Source organism: Siphateles boraxobius, unplaced genomic scaffold (assembly GCF_051911475.1).
Source record: "Siphateles boraxobius isolate OS27281-9 unplaced genomic scaffold, OSU_SipBor_1 12, whole genome shotgun sequence".
In the NCBI taxonomy this organism is placed as follows: Eukaryota; Metazoa; Chordata; class Actinopteri; order Cypriniformes; family Leuciscidae; genus Siphateles; species Siphateles boraxobius.
The window spans coordinates 28,536,841-28,558,934 of record NW_027508722.1 but is presented as its reverse complement, the minus strand read 5'-3'; the positions used below and the strand labels follow the sequence as shown (position 1 = coordinate 28,558,934).

Here is a 22,094-nt window from a genome sequence, read left to right as displayed (position 1 = left end):
GCTCATGGCCCCTGGACGGTGTGCAGGCAGATACTCGATTTGCTTAGCGACACGGAGGCAAATGGCGGGAGAGAGAGTACAACCTGCAGCCTGTGGAATTAATTAACGTAATTTGGCATGAGTTGTGTCCTCATTAGCAGGTGGTCCGTCAACCTTTTTTGTCCGTGGTTGTGCCTCCTACTTATGGTGGGTGGAGTAGGTGAGAAGTCTTATGACCTGGTGATGTCTCTGTGGAGATTCCCTGCTTTTTTGGCTTATGTTAACAAAATGTTCCACTGTTTTCCATTCCAATAGAACCAATGCGGGCGCTGCGTGGTCTTAGAGCCTCGGAGATCCAGTCCCGGCAGCTGACCTTGCAGTGGGAGACGCCAGCCTTCAACCTGACCCGCTGCCACACGTACTCCGTCTCCTTGTGCTACCGTTACACGACCGCAGGGGGCGGCGGTGGGCACAACACCACAGTGAGAGAATGCCTGGCTGTGGAGCACAACACTTCACGTTTCACCCTCAGAGATCTGCCTCCTTTTCACACCATCCAAATACGCCTGGCACTCGCCAACACCGAGGGCAAGAAGGAAGGGAAGGAGGTTATGTTTCAAACTGAGGAGGACAGTGAGTAGTGGAGCTTTCAATGAATATCAATCTGTATATATCATTTGTTATACTTCTGTTGCATTGGCAGCTGGTTTTCAGGAGTGGGGCAGCGCAGATGTCTTATGAATGGCAAAATGTGTAACATTGTGTAAAAAAATGTGTTATTACTACCACTTCAGACTACCACTCAGTAAAATGATTGTCCAAGCTCAGAACTGAATTTTTTTTTACAATATTTACAAATGGCAGTAGGCAAAGTTTGCCAAGTCTTGGCCATTTAAGTCCTACCTAGCCAATATATAGAGAACCAGGCTTCAAGCAAAATAGTGAATGAAAGCAATCAATGATCAGAAATGTGTCACTTTTTATTGAAATGCAGATAGATAGATAGATAGATAGAAGGACTGATAGATATATGGATGGATGGATGGATAGATTTACTTGAGGAGTCTTCTGAATAAAAATGTTTCTCTTAGATCTGTTCAACATCACAATCATAAAGACATTCCCAAATGGATTTGAAATGAATTTTTTATCATTCTCTTCTGGGAGCTGAGCATGAACAGGTCAGAGGAGATTTTTATGCCTGTTTCTGCACTCAATCCACCCAGCACGGGCTGCAAAAATTTTGGCTAAATAACAAACAAAAAATTCTGGGAAAATTGTTTGAAACACAAGCGTTTCATACAGACAGGAAGTATGATGAAGTGAGAGAGAAAAGGGGTGGGAGGAAAGAGAGTGCTCAATTATCAAAACTCCTCTGAAGCCTCAATCAGCAATTCTTTTCTTTCATGGCCTGTCACAAGAAAAAGTGATCGAGTAAGCGATTTTAACTCAATCTGAGTGAGCGTGTTATTTTCGCCACTGGCTATCTCTGCTACACCAACTATCACCCTGCGCACACACACTAGTCTGTGCACATACCCAAGGGCTAACAAGGATGGCTCAGTGACAGAGCACAAATGTGCTGTAAAAACATCTGCTGAGCTCAGAACGTCATCTGTCTCTCTAGCACCATTACCACTTCCTCCTCATTCTCTCTTCCAGCGTTTATGTTTGTTAATGAACCCATGTTAATATTCATCAGCTAAAAAAAGCCATGTCACCAACTGAAAGTGTTGCCCTTTCTATCTGTCTCACAGGCTTTATATCTCCTGCTGAGAAGTCCAGCTCAGACCAGCATGAATTTCCATGCTGCTCCCGGCTGGTTAAAGCTGGTTTTATGATGTGGTTGATTGAACAGCGTAACTCCTGCTGTTTATTTTTAAACCTAAACGATTAAGCTAATTAACCAGCATGGCCTTGCTGGTGAATCTGGTTAAGCTAGTTAAAGGGACGGTACACTCATGAAATTAAAATTGTGTCTTCATTTACTCACCCTTGTGTCTTTCCAAACTACTATTCTCTTCTACACATTGAAAGCTTGTACGGCTGTCAAGTTCTACAAGAACAACAACAACAAAAGAATCATGAATGTGATTCATGTTCTTTCAAGCATTCTGAATCCTGATGATAGCTTTGTGTGACGAAAAGTACAAAATTTATATTATTATGCACTGAAAAGCTATACTGTTCAATAGTACTCAAATTGTATTCAAGTGTGCTGTGTGAAGATGTCAAAGGAGATTGGTTCTCACTTGTCTTGTAACCAACTGAAATACATCAAATTTGAATATGCAGAAGAGCTCATTTCGAGTAAAGACTGAAATCACACAAAGCTATATATATATATGGCTTCAGAAGACTTAGAATATAGGGCGTGAGTCATGACTATCATTACTATATGTTAGTATTATTTTTATTATGTATTTATTTTATTTATTTAGCTTTATTTTTATTTCATTTTTAGGCTAAGTACTTCAACTTTAACTTATTTTATTTAATGTAACTGCCAAGGCAACCTTTGTCATTTAAATTGTCAAGTTTTTCATCTTAAGAATTGTTTTATTTTATTGCAGCTACAATTTTTAATTCCTTTAAGTAACAGTTAGCCTGATGGGGACCCAAACAATTCAGCATTCAAAACACAACATATACTATTCCTTAAAGTAGTGTCCCAGAGCCTAAAAGCCCCCAGATATACTTCATGGATCATCTCTTTGGTTCCATATCACTTATAGTTATAATGGATGAGTCTATGTAATATGTTAATAACATAAGAGGTCTGCTTTTATAATGACAACGGCTGTAATGAGGATATTAGAGTTGACCTTTGGGGGACTTTAAGCGATTAACCTTTGAGTAAATGCAAGAGAAAATTCTAGTCCAACAATGTAGGATCCAGAAGGTCTGTATCTTCATTCATAACCACAGCTTCTTTGGTTTCCCATAGTTCCCGGTGGCATTGCTCCCGAGTCTCTTACCTTTACGCCGCTGGAGGATATGATCTTCCTGAAGTGGGAGGAGCCGGTGGAACCCAACGGCCTCATCACGCAGTATGAGGTATGTGCTTTCTGCTCTTTACCGCTCTCATATCCATTTCTCTCACGCTGTCTGAATCCTTGGAGATTCGCTCTGATGTGTCAGCATTTTTACTAGGTGAAATATCGATGAACCACAATCCTTGAAAGACAAAACTTCCCATTGTGTGTTAAAATTGGACTGCAAGTTTAAATTATTTATGAACGTGCCGCTAACACATGATCCTCTGCATGCGATTCCACACAGACCTGACTGACAGTGCGCTGTATTAGTGAGACCTTGGAATGTGAGTGTTTTCCACCCCTGTAAAATTCAGAGTTTCAATCTAGTTGGCAGGGAATGCTGAGTTGTTGGTGGTGTTCTTTCTCAACTCAGTCAGTGACAGACAGAAGTATGTATGAAGTCATGATTTGGACCTGAGACTCTGCATGCTGCCAGAGACACAAGAGCCACCAAGGCCAACCTTGCCACTAATTGGTCCCTACTGCACCAGCCATCTGTTAGTAAATTACAGAATGATGCCTCTATCTAAAGTTATATATGCTGTCTCCTTCACTTTTTGCCATTTTAGAAGCTTGCTTGTTTGAATTTGTTGCCATGACGTCATCATCGAACAGCGTCATGAACCTCATAGTGCGTGGGGTTAATTGCTTTGCTTGAGGACACATTGATAATTGCTCATGGCTCAGTTCTCGAGGGGATTGAATCAGCAAACCTCCAGCCCCGAGCCTTAACCAACAGACCACAATGTTTTATGAATGTGGCTGCTGTGCTGTACGAGCTTCTGGAACAGTTTTGGAATAATATCAAGAAGTCATTACTGAGGTAGTGTCACGTACAACCCATAGAAGATTGTAGAAGAATTTAACTATAGAAGATTTTTTATTAAAATGAAGTGTACTTTGTATATAATAATGATCAACAAATTATCAAAATTAAACACACACACACACACACACACACACACACACACACACACACACACACACACACACACACACACACACACACACACACACACACACACAATGTAAAAATGAAATAAAAAAGAAAGGCATTTTGCATGATAGTTTGCATGACTTTAAGTTGAGTTTATTTTTTATATTTATTATTTATAATATTTTACATTAAATAAAAAATTGGAATGAAAATCTGTCTGTTTTTTATTATTATTATTTATATTATTTTAAATATCTTGAATGCATTTAAATTAAGAACTTTCCTTCTAACTTACAACTTAAATGATTTACAAATTGTTCTATTGCACTACTGCATGAAGTAAAGTAAAACAAAAAAAAGTGAAAATTTTATTAAATATCTAGTTATTTTGATTATTTACACCTGGGATCTAATAATATATATATATATATATATATATATATATATATATATTTTTTTTTTTTTTTAACACAAGTTTAGAAAAATTATTATCAGTGTATAATTGTACTCATAAGATGAATACTTCAGAACTGCAGCAAATTGAAAGCTTATGCCTTTGTCCCAAAAAGAAGGATAGCTAACAGTCTAATAAAAGCCTTAAACTGTTTCTCCATTCTTCCATTCACTGCACACAGATTCGGCCTGCTCACTGAAAAGGTGGCCTCCCACAGCCAGCATCTGTCTCACTGTTCCTCTGTTCCAGAACATTCTCACACTCTTTCTCTTTCTGGTCACACTGCCTGCCTCAGTGTCACCTTTCTCCTCACCCATGATTCAGGCTCTCAGTCAGTCACTAAAAAGTTGTGAGAATCCCGCTTCTGTCATGCTCCAAAACACACATCTCACCTCAAGAGGAAAAGTTGCTTTTGTTTGTGGAACTGTCAAACGGCTCGGCTATCATCAAATTTTTTTAATGCGACCTTTGTCCATCAGGCGGCTCCTTTCTTACCATTTGCTCTCACCGAGTTATCTCTTATTGATAAGTTGCTTTTCTTTTTTTCTCCAGGCCATAGCTGCCAAAGTCGCCCCAAGGATGTTTTCTAAAGGGGATTTAAAGGCTTGACCTATAAAGTGGAGGCAAGGACAGATTTTCAGGCTCAAGGAGCCTGATCTTCTCAGGCATACAGAGAAGATGAAGAGGGAAAGAATAAGAGAGGCAGAGCCTGGAGTTTTCACTCTCGTTTCTCTCAGATTAGCACATTGTCCACTTTTCTCTGAGCACTGCTGACGAAAGGCTCGCAGGGCGCTGCGTTCCCCCTCAAACCTTCCCCCACTGCTCTCATCCATGCCTCTTAAAAGAGGCCTGGTACAGGTGCAGCAAATGTTTAAGTCCCAGAAGCCCACTGCACTGTGAACAAGCAGGCATTAGGCAGCTAACACACTAATGCTCTGCATGCTTGAAATCAGAAAGTTTGTTAGACCCTTGCATTCCATGGTGAGCATTGATTATGTAATGTATTGATAGTACAGTATAGTACTGATTATAGTGCAGCAAAGGTTCTTTATCTTTTTACTGATAAAATGTGTGTGAATTTGAATTAAATTAGAAGTTAAATTAAGTTATATTAGAAGTTCATCCATCCATTCATCCATCCAATAGTTCCAATTAACCTTTAAACCTAAATATTTTTACATTTTAACACTGTTTCTAGTTAATCATAGTTGAATTTCATTGAATTTCCATTCGATTTTTTTTGCAACTATCCATCCTGTTTGATACTCGATTCAATTAAAACTTTGCAAATGCACACCAGGTCACGTTGTTCAATGTAACATGATGCCAAAAGTCCAAGAAAAGTTCCCAGAATAGGTTTACTAAAGAAAATAATCGTTTACATGGTGACCGACCACACTAAATAATTTCTCCTATTTCGTGTATATATATATATATTTACTCTTAACATTGCTTTGTGCAACATACAAAAATTCTTTAAACAAGATGATGATATCAAGTAACTTAGTTTTCAGGCTAAGTTTGTCCAGATAGATTGTTTTTTTACTCTTCCAATAAAAATAGTTTCAAAATAAGTCATAGCTCCGAGCTTTGCAGTAATGCAGGCAACATAGACTGGAACAGATTATTTGAGTGCAGTGATAATATGGTACCATCACGATTATTTTTTGCTGTGAAGATGATAGTCTGACATGCACTAGCTTCCCGCTGATATTTATGAGTAGGCTACCACGTATTGTTTATAAAATAAATGTTTGATTTCATATATGAATCATTTTCAACCCACTCGGAATATGGATGTCAGGGTTAGCAAACTTTTATAAAACATTGTTTAATCTGAACTACCACACACTGAGTCACTGTTTGTTCAGTTCCAAAACAACAGTGATTTAATGAAAATATGATTTATTTAAAAGGTTTTAATATGTGCAATTACAGATCAGCTACCAGAGCATTGAATCATCAGACCCCGGGATTAACGTTCCAGGCCCGAGGCGCACTGTATCCAAGCTGAGGAACGAGACGTACCATATGTTCTCCAACCTGCATCCTGGCACCACCTACCTGATCTCTGTTCGGGCGCGCACCGCCAAAGGCTTCGGCCAAACAGCTCTCACTGAGATCACCACCAACATCTCTGGTGAGGACTGCCTATGGTTGTTTTTGGAGGCTTACGTGCAAGAATGTGTGTAAAACAGGGCACATCCACTTCATATCCGATCCGTCAGTTGGCCCATAATGAGTGTGGTTAAATGTTTTCTGATCATATTTCTACTAATTTCTAGGGCTGCCCTAGACTGGGTAAACCCAGCCTGATCTGCCGGCGATTTGATTTCGCCCTGCAGCTCAGGCTGGAAACCTGTACATTTCTTTTATCTTTTACAATATTGCGGGGACCAATCACAAACTGGCTTATCCACCTGGCACGCTATTGGCAGGTTTAATCAATTCCTTTTAACCTCTCGACAATGCTCAATGGCTTCTTTTTGATTTAGCAAACAAATCGCTCGAGTGGGTGTAAATACCACTCACTTTCATGTTTTTTTTAGTTTTTATTTGCACAACCTGCAAAAATCGCTCGATGCCATTGCTGCTTCTGCAAACCGCTGATCAATGCTCCAAACTAACACATTTGTTGACACGTTTCCTGCCTGGAGTTTTTGCTGCAAAGTAGGTCACCTGGATCTTTGGTCTGATTGGTTGAAGGACTATCCAATTGCATACAGAGTTATTTGAACTATGCCCGTTGATCACGGCTCTTGTGCAGTAGAAAATACATAGCAGACTCCCCAGACCAATGTTCAATCTTAAAAGATTGAGCTTGGTCTGGTGATAGCCAGACTAGGGCTGCCCCCGACTAAAGATTTTTCAAGTCGACTAGTAGTCGTTCATTTAACCCAATAGTCGACCAATCGCATGTTTATGATATTATTGGGGAGGAGGGGGAATGGTTTGAGTTTCAGGGCTGAGAAAGAATAATATGTTACACTGCTAACATTGGTTCTACATTGCAGAGAAATTCCAAACCATAATATTAAGCCTTTAAAATAAATTTAGCACTCAAGCGCACACATATAGCTTGCCGAACACACCAGCCAAAGTAAAGATTATGAATGTGTTGGGGAAAAAACAAAGGAGACTGTCTGAACATTTTAATAATTTATTAATAAATAGTGATATAGTGAGTCTATGTCGGCTGCAAATATGTAGTTGACGATGCTGGCTCGGCATCTCCACAATATAGTGGATGTGCCTATAGAGAGAAATGTTTCATACAGATTACATAATCAGAGAGTATTTGTTTTCGATTTGAATTAGACATAAAGCTTTTTGTGTTCTTTATTTTACCAAAGCACAACATTTTGGTGTTATTGTGAGTGTACACATATTGTGAGTGAAACTTTACAGTTTTAAACGTTATGTTACTCTTATCTGCATAACCAAACATTTTGTAGTTAAGTTCTTTCCACTGTTATTAGGAAAAAATGATTGCGAAACTGGGAACACTTGGATATCTGCCAATAATACTGCATATTTTTCTAGGTTAACATTGGTGTGAGCAGCCATGTGAAGTTGCAAACATTAGACTACTTGCATGTTTCAAATGATAAGTCATGTTTACGTTGAGGAATGTTTGGCGAACGTTTGGATTTCCTGCCCGGCATACGGTAATTACCACATGGACCATCCGCGTTACGATCTGTCCATCACAGACTGCATGACTTCGCCACTTCCTTTGGATTTTTTCCCTCAGCGACTAACCAACTAATTGGTCGACTATTAGGGGGCAGTGCTTATAATTTCCAAACACACTTCAGGCACACTTACTTTGAGTCTTGTTCAATTAAATGTTCTGTGTTTCATGTTAACGTCACTTAACATGTAAGTGCTACTGCTGAAATCGAATAATTACTCTGAAAATTGTTGCATCCACCTCGACTCTTCATCTTTATAATCTGATCTCTGAAAGAAAGTATTTTAACATCTGTATAGTGATTTTAGTTGGCATTCAAGAAGTGATTTCACTCGCCTAGGCTATGGTACATGAAAGAAAAAGCTTTATATGTTAAATGCATCACAGTTATGCACATTAGTAAGAAATAGATAAGAAACTGTCGTTAATTTAATTGCTTTCATTCTCCTCTGATGGATGGTCACTGACCTTTGCATCTGTTCATCCGTTGTGAACAAGCAATAAATAACTTCAGATTCAAAACAGGTGCTGCAATTTCATGTTTGAATGAAAAATCAGAATGTTTATAAGGAGTTTTTATTAGAAATTGTAAAAAAGCAGAAGGTGCTTTTGTTTAGCATTACAGGAGCAGAACACTTCTGCAGTGATGTGAAATGTACGTGCGTGTGCATGCAAGTGGTTCCATACACCCTCAGATGTTCCAGATGAGATCTACAAACTGTTGATTGAAATCCCTCAGATGTTTCAGGAGATGTCTGAGGTACAGAAATATATGGCAGCGGTTGAATAGACTGGAACAAAGTGAAACAAAAGCAGGTTTCGCTAAAATGGAAAAATGCGAAACTCCAGTTTCCGGTTCATCATCCTGCGCTTCAGGTGCACTATTGATCTCTGAAGCGTGTTTGTGCGCGTATGCCGATATCGCCGCTTAAGAGCCATTATGTATTCCCGAGCGGAACTGAGGAAGTGATAGTGAAACTGAATCACAGCAGATGCTCAGAACCCAACAGGCCCTTCCAGAACATTACACGTTTCCCCTCGCTTCAAAGAGAACTGACATCTCTGTCATCCTCACAATTCGAAAACTAGCCGGCTTACAAAACAGCACCATATGTTGCTGTCAACCAGATTCAGCTGATGCTAAATCAGGATTTCTCAAACCTGGACTGATGCAAAGCGATGTATGTTTAGCCCAGCGTTTTATATGATGGTAATGATGGAGAACTTCTGTTTTTTGGCGGCAGTGCTGAGACATGATTTGTTGAAGGAGAAACACAATATCAAATAAGAGGATTTAGTGTGGTGATAGACATTAATCTGCCAATATTTGGTTGTTTTGAGATTATTGGTATTGGCCCGATAACTCTGTCTCAGTGGCGGAACTAGAGTTTTATACATGGGGTGGCCAGGGGGTGGCCACTGCTACTTTCGGGGGTACACAGTACACACACACAGTGGAAAAGCTTGTGGAAGGAATTGGGTCAATCTGTTTGTGTCGAAGTGTTGAACATCCAAAATATTGCAGAAAACAAAGCTGAAGCACCAAGTAGATAAGATACCGCATGTGTCTGTTATGAACTGCTGCATTTATTTACAAAAAAACTCACATTTACAAAAAAAAAAATTAATTTAATTTAATCTTTTATTAGATATAGCAGGCATCAAGCAGACATGTCCTTGAAAAAGTTAAACAATTTTATTGCCCATCAATATAAAATCTTATCCTGGGAAGATTAAATACAACATAATTCTTTCTTTATAATAATTTATAATAATTCTAGTTCTAATTATTTAATTTATAATTATTTTTTTGTGTTCATTTTTGGGTGAACAATCCTTTTAATCTGGCAAAATCATCTCAACTTAAATTCCTGAATTGGGTATGTGATTGACTGCTTGTGTCTGGTAGATGCTCTGACCTGTTGCTGGTTCTGAAGTCTGACCACACTGACTCTGACTAGCCAGTGGTGATGCAAGGGCTGGGGGGTCTGTTTGCACCTGATCTGCCTGTTAGTCCAGTCATTTTAAGCCAAAATGGGGGTCAACCTTGAACAAATTGCAACAAGCAAACTCAACTGATTTTGTATCCTCAATATGTCCTGAGTAAGGAAAAAAAGTCCCAAAGTATCCCATTAGGGAAAGTTTAGAAAAAAACACAAATATAGCCTTTTTCTTACGAGAATAGGGTAAAAAGTTTAACCTTTAGATATCACCGTGAAAATTGATTACTTTGATTGATTACTTACATCAAGACAAACAAAAAATGTATTCCAAGTTTTTAAAAATTGTTTGTTAAGATGGACAAACGGTGCATAATCTAATTACGTATGTGGTAATTTGCATAAATACCACAACAGATCTAAACATTGGGTCTAGCCAGGTGAAAATGTCTTGTTGAATCTTGTTGACATATAACAGTAAAATACTTAATGTTAAGGTCTGAATGGAACCCATTTAGGCTACCCATGAGCATTAATACATAAAGGCAGGAAGAAGTACTTTAGAAACCAGCCTTTTTTAATTATTAAGAGATGGGGTTTGGGGCTGGGTCTGTGCGACTGTTTCTGGGGGACGAGTCTAAGGGAAGAACAGGAGACAAGGGTAAGGAGAATGCAGAAGACAAAAGGTAAGTAAAATAAAAAGTGAATCCCCAGAAACAGATTTCGAAACTTTCCCCTAATGGGATTCTTAGGGACTTTGTTTCCTTACTCAGGACATAATGAGGATACAAAATTATTTGAGTTTGCTTCTGTTGCAATTTGTTCAAACTTTTTTTCATAAAATGACTGGACTATGTTTGTGCTTATTTTAAAATAACTGATATCTCTCCCTTTCTTTTCATGTTTAATTGACCCTGTTCAAAAATATGACAAATTTAAAATATGATTCCAATCATAATCACATTCTAATCATCATCCAATTACCAACATTTAACTCTTTCTTGCCAGTATAAAAAAAAAGTGGTTTTGGTAATTTTTACAATTTCATGGCACCCCAGAATATTTTGCTGTATGAATATCTGTACATACCAAAAGAAAGAACAAACCCTGTGCTTTTAAAACAAAAACAAAAAAATAATGTTATTCTAGCTTCGTGCATCTTTTTTTTTAATCAACACTTGAATGTTGGCAAGTTTCATAAAAAGCAACATGAGCAAAAAGCTGAGAAAATCGCATTTTTATCAAAGACTACATCTAGATAAGATTCATAATGATGATCAAAACACAGTAGATCGAGTCCATCAACAACCTACACCCATGAAGCTTCATAGTCCTATAGTGATCGCATTATGATATCGCTTGTTTCTGCTCTTCTTTGCCTGCGTTTTGATCTCCTATCCTCACATTAGCTAGAACATTTGTATACTGTAACGTAGGCTACACACGGCAAGGTACTGTATATGCGTGTATTAGGCCTAATGTAGGCTATTGGGAGCAAACCACCCTGATGCTAAACCTTAAAAGCTTACTTCAAATATGATGTTTTCTTATTCGGTGAAGTTCGGTATCTTGCAACCGTCTCTCGTCCTCTGCTCGTCCGTTTGAAAACTGCGCGCGCCGCGCTGCCGGCGAACGTAATTTAAAAAAAAATCAGCATCAGCAACTGCCAGTAGCAAATAAAATTTTGGGGTGGCACCCGGGGTGGCCAATCGCATGTCAGGGGTGTCCAGTGCCACCCCGGACCCCCCTCTGGCTCCGCCACTGCTCTGTCTACTTGGCCGATTAACAGTCGGGTTGTTTCACTATGCATCAGGTTCAAAATCTACCAATGGATAAATAATTTGATACATTTTAGCTGTTGTAGTGATTTTTGTAGTGAGCTTTTTTATTTTAGCAATTGTGTGCGCATTGTTTTGTTCATCAATTGTATTTACTTAGTTATTTATTATTAAGATGAGGAGGATGATGTCCAAAAGTCTGACACCACTTGGGATTCAGAGTAACATTTTGTATGCATATTTAGCTTCATAATATGATCATCAGGTTTTACACAAATTGTGGAGTTCATGCAGTTTGAGTGATGCTAAGAAATACATTTTTCAATAGATTTTTTAAAACTAATTGTTATGCTGATAATTTAATTTGTAATGGGAATATACAGTACCTCACTGTATGTTATCCGCATTATTGCTATATATCTGGAAGAAGAACAGAAGCTTTTTAATTATAAATACTATAGCTCATTCAGTTCCAGGTCTCTAGAAGTCAAACAGGGACTGGGAACAGAGACAGATCCATTACAATCTTATTTCTGTGCATTTCAGTATGCAAACTACACCTCAGAGAAAAGTGTTCCGGCATAGACACTTTGATGTTGTTTTATCGATAGAGGCTGTTAGACTAGATGCACTATAGCTTGAAGTTTGTATGTCTGGACAAATACATATATGACCAGTTGTATACTCATATGTATGTAGACCAGCATTATATTATGCGTATGTGTTTTTATTTTGTATCTGCAAGTACTCAAATCCATCCGAGGCCTCATTTTTACTGAAGTCCCCTCAAGTAGCTGCAGTTTTCCCACCTCTTTTAATATCATAATCATTGATTTCGCAGATTGTTTGCCTTTGTTCGTCAGCTCTAATTGACTGCTGATATTAAGGGAAATGTTATTGCTCAACACGACCATCTCGGGGGAAGGATGCAGTCCAGACTCAAATCCGTCTAAATGAGTTTCCCCTTTATTTGTCCCACATGCACAGCTTTTAATTACACCCTGAGATCAAGACACACAGAGGAATGGGTTTGGAGGAGAAAGCAGAGTTCATATGAAGTGTTGTCGTCAACAGGCAACAATGTAGGCGTTGTTTGAGATGTTCGTCTAATTAAAACGTTTAGCTGGTTAGGTTGGCTTTTAATAATTAGCGTAAACTTCTCTTTGCCTCACGTTGAAATGACAGTCAATGTACACAATGGATTTGGATCCTGAACTATTTCTTTTTGAATGTTGAGCTCTAGATTTTTTTTGTTTTTTCCCATCACTCTGACAAACTCAAGTTTACTTCTGAAGAGTTGGTTAAAAAGTTGTAGAAAGGTATTCTCTGATCATTCTGTCTCTTTTGTTTTCTGTCTCACTTTAAAGCACCAACGTTCGATTATGGAGACATGCCTTCCCCTCTGAGTGAGACAGAAAGCACCATCACAGTCCTGCTGCGTCCAGCACAAGGCCGAGGAGCTCCGGTCAGGTGAGAATGACATCATTATTAACCCTTTAACTAACTAACTAACCCTTTAAATTAATATTCTGGGTTGAATACTCAATTTAAACTCAAGCTCAATTTACATAATTTTGCCTGGCATATAAATATATATATATACACATACATTATATATATATATATTCTATTGAGGTTCTCAGTATATCCTAAATATGAATTTGAGTACTAGCAAGTGCCCTGTTCTACAAAAAGGGTCACTTATTATTCAGTTATTTGATTTGATATGATTACAAGATTGCTTATTAAAACATTAAATTGTATTTATTTATAAATATCATTGCCACATAACCCACCATTGTGCAACTTGTACAGAGCTAATAAATAAATCATCTATAATATATGAATTAAGAAAAATAGATGATGTAAATACATAATTTACATCAGATTTATTTATTTTTTTAAGAAATTATTTATTTGTGGTAATCAACATTATGCCACAAGTGCTGTCAATTGAACTTAAACTTGTATTGACCCGGAATATCCCTTTAGCAATGCATTATTACTATTATTGCTATAGTATTATCATTAAAAAATTGTTGTGTATGTATGCACAGCACGTATCAAGTAATCGTGGAGGAGGAAGCTGGTAGGAAGGTGAAGAGAGAACTGGGTGTTCAGGACTGCTTTCCCATTCCTACATCTCACGGTGAGGCTCAAGCCCGTGGAGCTCCACACTACTACACTGCCGAACTGCCCCCGAGCAGCCTGCCTGAAGCCACACCATTTACTGTGGGGGACAACCATACCTATAACGGCTACTGGAACACCCCCCTGGACCCCAGGAAGAACTACCTCATCTACTTCCAGGCCATGAGCAACTTCAGAGGCGTGAGTGTCAGAAACTAGTCCTGTGCCTCATTCCGATCCCTAGTTCTCAGTATATCCTAAATACGAGTTGGAGTACTAGCAAGTGCCTTGTTCTACAAAAAGTGTCACTTATTACTTATATGATTTCATATGATTACAAGATTGCTTATTAAAACATCAAATGGTATTTATTTATAAATATCAACCCCACATAACCCACCATTGTGCAACTTGTACAGAGCTAATAAATAAATAATTTATAATATTTTAATTAAGCAAAATAGATTATGTAAATACATAATGGCATTTTTATGTTGATGAAATGTAATAAAAAATAAAATGACAAAATATACATATCTTCACAAAAAAATATTATAATTAATATTTGCCCTCTGAAGTCCCCTCTTGGAACGCCCACTTAAGTTGCGTTTAGGAAACTCTTCAGAACTTCAGAATCCAAGAAAGCTGTCAAGCACATCAACCATAGTGAAACAGCTGTAATCTATTGTTTATTAGCACTTCTGTTTGTCTTTGTCTCAATAAACTCTCTGGAGCACACAGTACTATCCAACCTCTATTTTTGGACATGATACTTCAGCATTATCTGTGTAAAATACTACGTGTTTGTATTCCGAAAGAGCAAGCACAACAAATGTTTTCCCTGGATGCATCCATCTTAGTTTTCTGACCTGTATACTAGTACGCGGTCCACTCGAGTGTGACGTCATTCCCAGCTACGACATCCCTCCTCCGAGGTAAATGGAAATGGAACGCAGCATAATTACAGCCCTACAAATGTCCTACTCTCTGGGCAGTGCCCTTACTTTTAAACTAGGGATCGTTTTGAGACGCACACCGTTGTTTTTCTGCATCTAGAACATAAATGTAATGTTTTTTTTATGGAAATGTTATACCCTGATCTGAAACTTTATTTTTACACACTCCTACAGATTGTTTGCAGTATGCACAGCGGGAGATAAAGTGCAAAACAGGGACCTACAATAAATAGTGAGAAGCACCTGCAGCTAGTAAATCTGCAATTAGCTGGATGTACAAAAACATTATGTCATTGCTCGTTCTTATGGGATGTTGTTTTTCTTCCCTTCTCCAACTGTTCAAACCCATAATATAGTGTGCGTCTCAGTCCCAGTATGAAATTAATAATAGAGTATCAGCACACACCAAGCTTTGGGTGTCCAGGCCTTATTCAAATGGGAAAAAACAGCCCCTGTGCTCCCCGTCCATGCCTAGATAAGAAGATAAACAACAAGGAATATCGTCTTGCTGGCATAAACCATTTCACAGGGATAATTGGGCACAGGTGCAGCTGATCAGAAATAGATCAGCTGGCAGTTTATGTTGTTAGAAATGGCTGGGAATGGGAGACAGAATGAGCTCAACGGCACAAGCAAAACAGAGCCTGGAAAACAGCCGGGGAAATGGGTATCTCTGGCTGTTCAAAAATGTATCCAGAAAGGTGGCAAATAAGTTTCTAAATAGTAAAAAAACATTTGTCGGAAGCAAAATATAGATCTTGCTTAATAAAGCTTTTGATTTAATCCTATAAAATACTTTTCCAATGGACGGAAACATCGTTTATTGTCCTTGTTCGGTGGTGCTAATTTTGAACCATTTCTGTTTGAACCAAAACAGTTAGAATATAACTCACTAAAGCGAATCAGAAAAAAATACTGTCACACTTTTGTAAATTGAAAAAAGTTAGCAGTGTCATTATTTTTAGTTAGTTTTCCCCAACACTGCTGCATGGTTTGTGAATAAAACAATTTATACAGTAACTGTGCATAAGTCGACCTCCATCTTGACCATGACAGGAAACTTCTCTGACTTTTGCCTTATGGTTTCATGGTTATTAGTTACCTGTCGCACTCAATTATGAACTATTAAACCTCAGAGCATTTCAAGGTTGTGGGAGTAAAAAGAATTTGTAATGGTCCATTTAGATTTGACACCAGCTAGCAAACCTCATGCTCAAAAAGATGTGGGTGACATTTAGAAGAAGGTTATCACATTGGCTCAGCACCTGGAGGAATGGATGAGCCAGCTTGGCTCATTCCACTCTTCTGAACAGCAATTCAGAGAAGCAAAACTTGGACGGACTTTACCTACACTGTTACACAGTTGTTGTTTTTTGGCAGCCTTGAAGGAAAATGCCTCTAGATGACCTATAGTACAGACACAAACTCCCTCCCCGCCGAACCCCTCAGGGCTTCTCACTCTTTACAGACTGAAATGTACCTGTCAGCCAAGCCATTGTGACTCCACCTCCCCTTCGTTTTCTCCCTACTTCAAACCGTACGTCTTGGAAACTGATCGCACGGCTCAGTCTCCTTTGGGCTCTGCTGATTTACTTGACCGACCTTTAGCTAAATATTCATTTTTATTCAGCTCTATTTTATGCTGCAATAACTGCCATAAAGGCTGACAGTCTAAGCTAAAGGGAACGTATCTCAGGAGACTTAACTAGCATTTAGCACTCCCCTGTTACCAATTTGAACCATTCTGTTTTGTTTTTTGTTGTTTTTTTTCAAACTGACTGCATATAAACAATGCTAATCTACTTTGCTTTGTCTCTTGGCCAACTTTATGGTTAAAAGTGGTTTTCAAAGCGTTTGGCAGCTGCACAAGAAAGAAAGTCCTCTGCTGCATTTTGTTGGCCGTTATTCTGACAATTAGTCATTAGAGAGCTGTGAATGCTGTCTGGGCTTCATGTAATTGCTTTCAGTGATAAATATATATAAAGATGCTCTTAATAGATCTTTGATTCTCAGCTTTTTTTAAGGGGCTGTTTTTCTTCCTTTCTCTTCCTTTATTTATTTTTTTGTCATCCGCTTCCTTAACCATCCTTAGAGGCAATACTCAAAGATTGTAGCTGCCAAACGCTCTCTTCCACCCATACACACAGAAACACATTTCTTTTTCTTTTTATGGTACGGAACCCTATAGGACTGACCAGCCACTTTCAATGAGACTTTTTCCCTCTAATTGGCATCTTTTGCTCTCTGTTTTACCAGTATGAATGGCATGAACTGATGCTGATGTTTCTCACTAAAATACTGTACAAATATGCCTAGGTCATATTTATGATTTTTCGGACTAAAATATGGTCCTATTTCACCCCAAAATAGGAAAACGCATTAAGTAATATAAAGGTTATTTATAATTTTACAATGCATATACACTTTATTATTAATACTTTATATTATTTATTTATTTATAATACATATTTTGTGTGTGTGTGTGTATGTGCGCGTGTGTGCACACAAGTAAAGTGATTTTAGGTCTTTATGCAAATATACTGAATGAATATCATTATCGGCAATTCATCAATCATTAAAAACGGATTTTTAAACCTAATTTTCATTATATTTTACTTTTTATTTTTCTTACTTTCAGTGTTTCTCATTACTGTATTTTTCAGTATTCCGTATTTATTACTGTACATACTGTAATACATTGTTTTTATAAAAAACAGCATATAGGCATTACAACTACCGTGATATTATACCTTACAGTTTAAACTATAAATATCTTTTTTTCCCCTTTTCCCTAGATTTGTCCTTTTTTCCCCCCTCTTTTTCTCGCATGCCTCTTCTACTTCTGGAACCAAGTAGGAGCTTTCTAATAAGTTCCTTTCCCATGCCTCCCTGGGCCTGTTATATTTATAGTGCTCATAATTCATTTACTTAGCTTGAGTTTGCTGACAGATCCCCTTTTGCAGTGCCTGCCATGACCGTTCCCACAAATTTGATTAAATAGAGCAGGGAAGCTTAAAGCGTTGTGTCTGTGTCTGTCTGATCAAAGCCAACTAGCTGTCTCTCGCCTGTCATTTGGGGTCAGTCTTTTCTCACACGCATGGTGAGCTCTGAGTTCTTATGGTGCAACATCTAGGACCGGCTCTGTACTTGGAGAAAACAGGCAGTGTTTGCTTTATCCCTGTGATATGCTCTCATGGGAGAGTGTGTATTGGGAACCATGGCACACTTGCATCCCAATGATGGCTGCTGGAGCAGATAAAGATGGGTTTCTCGTAAAGCCTGGATTGGCCTACATGACATTTTTAAGTGTGGGAGTAGAAGGGGTTGCTGAAATATCCATGCGTGTCCCTCTTCCCTCTTTTGAAACATCAGTGCAAGTCTTTACCTTTTTTCCCTGTTCCTACCACCCTTCCTTCTCCTTTTGTATGTTTTCCGAGATGATATAGGGTTATGGTGGGCTTTAGGAGCCAAGGCAGTTTGAAATAGGTTTTCAATTAAAAAAAGCAATTCAGTCGCAGTTTAAGCAGAGACCTCTCACTCCTTTTCCGGATGGGAAGATTTGCATAATTGTTCCATAATGCCCGAATTAGCATCTGTAAATCATAATTTGATAATGCATCTTCTTGTCGAGGTGGCAGGTCGGAATTGGATTATGGGCTTGGATCTCATTAGCGCTATTTGACAAAGGTCGTTTTCATAACACCAGTATGTCGTCAACTGCGATTTCGAACAAATTAATTCCTTTTTATAATTCTCTCCTAGCTGGAAGTCATTCCCCCCTGCCTCTTTTGTCCTCTGCTGCCATTTTCTGTACATTAAAGGCTTATATCTTATCAGCACACACTAAAAAATACACACGAATAGGGTGAGTGAGGCTCAGTGTTGTTTTTGAATGTATTTTTACTCTTTTACTGGCATTCATGCTGTTGTTGAATCAGCAAAAGTCAGTGTGAGCCCATTTGACATCTCATCAGGTACCGTGCAGTCTTATTTCTGCCGTTTGACTGTATCCCACAGCGTGACACTGCATCTCTGTTCTCTTTTCTCACAGGAAACAAGGATAAACTGCATCCGCATCGCCCGTAAAGGTGAGTTATTCAATGCTGATGCTACAGAACCTTTTTTGTAGAAGTACTGTGCAGTTTTGTACTAAATGTTTTTTTGAAAGACAGTGTGAGGTGAAATTACCTACTGTATATATAGGGTCGAAATCAACGTAATGAGAATACTGAGGCCTATAAATATTTCTTAACAGCCATGAAAGTATATTTTGTATTATGTTTTATAAAATATGTTGTTGTAAATATGATAGTGGGATTTAAAGACCCCTGTGGTGAAAATCAAGCTTTTAATGTTGTTTATGTTTACGTCTTTGTGGTGTTTTTATTATGCTTTAAGACAAACCATGTGCAAATTCATTAGTCAAACACCATTGCTAAGTTTTTTCTCCTTAAAACTGCAGTGAACCAAAGACAGTTCTGTTTTGAAATTGCAGTTGTTCTCTACGTCACAAACTACCTTGTAACCAATCTCGTCAACATGCGGACGGGCTTTAGCATATCATTAACTGCTGCTAAGCAGGGGAGTCTCAAGAGAAGCAAGGTTATTGCGGTATATTTTTCCGTTGATATGAAAAATCGGGTCGATTTTGCAATACAGGGGGTGAATTGTGTATATGATGTTGTAATACCCTGTTATGATTAACTATATGGCTTTCTGCACTGACGTTTTAAGTTGTTCAAAGCATGTTCTGATTTTTAGAAGGCAGATTGAGATTGCGAACGGGAACATGGTTTGTGTAACATTAGCTATGCATTATTAGCTCTTTGATTACGTATTCAATAAAAAGGCTAATCATATTAAATATGTATTTTTGTCTATTTAACAATAGGATCATACTTATAGTTGGTTCTAAGGATCAGAGAACGGTAGAAAATATGTCCATAAAATCAATTACAACTGTCTTTGTCACATTAGTGGGGAAAAATTACAATAAAAAATGAAGTGAATGCAAAGAGTTAGTTAAAGTATGATAGAGTGGCCACAAATAGTAATACATCAAAATTGTAGTGGATTGGATGTAGGCCGATGCTGTTATTCTGACTGCACGAGTGGAGGTTATTTTTCAGCTTATATTTGTTATTCACTTATTCACAATGTTACATGCCTGAGGGTCACAGCTTTTCTAAGATGTCATCAGCATTCGACTTCCAGATCCCACTGGAACTAACAGTTTGCTGCAGGCGGATGGTGCACCAGTGTTGTTTTTAGCATCAGAGACATCAAAAAGAGAGCACTTGAATGGGAGAAATTGTTACGCTAAATATGGCAACTGTAGTCCTGCTATAGAGTTAAACGAGTCAGTTAGCTTATTGATAGAGCCACTGTAGGAAGTCCTGTCTTAATGTAGCATGATTGTTTTCTCTAGAATGTGTATGCACCTTAGCAGGACTAGCCTGAAAAATAAATTAAAAATGTGGTTTAAACTTTTTAAAACAAAGTATTTAATGATTTAAAAATAATGATTTATGCAAACTAAGTTTATGAAGTCATTGTTGTCAGATTCTATAGCTGATTTGAAATATGTTATAAGAACTTAACTTCACAAGCAGGTGTTGGCCAAATTCTCAGAGCGGTAGAATACAGATGACAGACCTGTATTTTAATCCTTGATATTGCATTTACACAGTTTGGTTATTTAAAGAAGTGACAACCGAATTCTATACTGTTAGTCCATATAAAAGTCTGTAAAAAAGGGCCTAATGTCACTGTGTTAATATGAAGTCATTTTCTGTATAGATCTTTCAAGTGTTTTACCCGTATTTTGAATTACACATTGCATTTTGTTGTGTTTTAGTGTTAAAGGCATATCTGTCAAATTGATGGATAATGTCCTGTACCTGTACACTGTAAGAACACAAGTGTTCACTTGTGAGCACAAGTGAACACAATCCATAGAAAACAAAAACGATATGGATTTCCCCATTCAAGTAGTGTCTGAGTGATCTTACTTGGCCTAAAGGGACGCTGCTTGGTATTGGTTTCAAAGTGGTTTCCCTCTTCCAGCTCAGTAGTCCAGCTCTATGATCATAGCTCAAACCTTTCAGAGCTGTACCACTGAGAAATACTCCATAATGGTTCACTAATCTTACATGTGCACTTCCCCCCCCTAAGCGCTCAGATGTCCAACCTGAGTTGTGAACGTCAGTGAATTCCCTAAAGGGCACAGTGTACGGCTTTGGGATGTGTATTGGTTTACAGTGAAATTTTGCGTCTAGACACACTCAGATATTTCCTTTATACATCCCCCGCCCCCTTTCTCTTCTGGAGACAAGGGCACTAACGGAGAACAGGTCACTCTTTCATCATGTTTGTTTTGGTTGCTTGCGGTAGGGGAGTGGACTGTATCAAAGCAGATTTGTCTGGGCAGGCAGTCTAGGCAAAGACACGCCGCAGCACGCAGGCAGAGAGAGATCGGTTTTCGGGTCCCTGTCCGGTCAGGAGACAGACCTTCACATCAAACACCACTGATGGAGGCACCTGTGCCTGTCAATACATGCTACCATCTCTCAGGCGCCTCAGAGGAAGATGAAAAGTTTCAGGAGGCATAGATTCCTGTCAAGGCAACAAAAAAGAACTGCACTCCCCTCTATCGAACGGCATCAGGGTTCAGTGCGAGCAGGACGGTATTGTAGTCTTCGGCGTTCGACGTTAGTGAGCACAGCCTCCCGCTTAAATTGACCTGGCTTTCTTTTTGTGACTGAATGACTGAGGGTGACGACTAGCCTTCTGTGCATGAAGCCAATAGGAGGAAGTGCCAGTTTTATGCCAGTTTTGTCATCCCATCTGCTCAGTGGGCACAGACAGATACACATTTGGGATGTGGGCTAACACGCCAACATATTGATGAACAGAATAAAGCTCTCTCGACTTTCCCAACAGGAAAGAACGATTAAACAAATTAACAGAGTGCTAACAAACAGAAGGGCAAGAAAGAGTTTCACTGTGTTTTATTAATTTGTTAGGGTCTCTCAATGACAAGAAGGAATCCAACTTGTCAACAAAATCCATAATTTGAGGCTGTTGATTTTGATTGGCCACATAAATTTCCTTTGAATCAACGATCAAGGTCCAGAAGAAAATTAGCACCCTGATGTGTTCAAAATACAACCGAATTGCACAGTCTTA

General features: G+C 38.4%; 1 protein-coding gene across 16 annotated transcripts in view; it reads left to right on the top strand.

Moving 5' to 3' along the window:
- Positions 1-22,094, top strand: part of ptprub (protein tyrosine phosphatase receptor type Ub) — a 231,868-nt gene that overhangs the window by 161,837 nt on the left and 47,937 nt on the right. For all 16 annotated transcript variants that reach the window (XM_077217852.1, XM_077217849.1, XM_077217853.1 and 13 more), the window contains exons 8-13: positions 295-612; positions 2,927-3,036; positions 6,347-6,548; positions 13,188-13,290; positions 13,878-14,151; positions 18,958-18,994. In XM_077217852.1, coding sequence (XP_077073967.1) covers positions 295-612; positions 2,927-3,036; positions 6,347-6,548; positions 13,188-13,290; positions 13,878-14,151; positions 18,958-18,994 — 1,044 coding nt within the window. The remainder of the gene's footprint in view (positions 1-294; positions 613-2,926; positions 3,037-6,346; positions 6,549-13,187; positions 13,291-13,877; positions 14,152-18,957; positions 18,995-22,094) is intronic.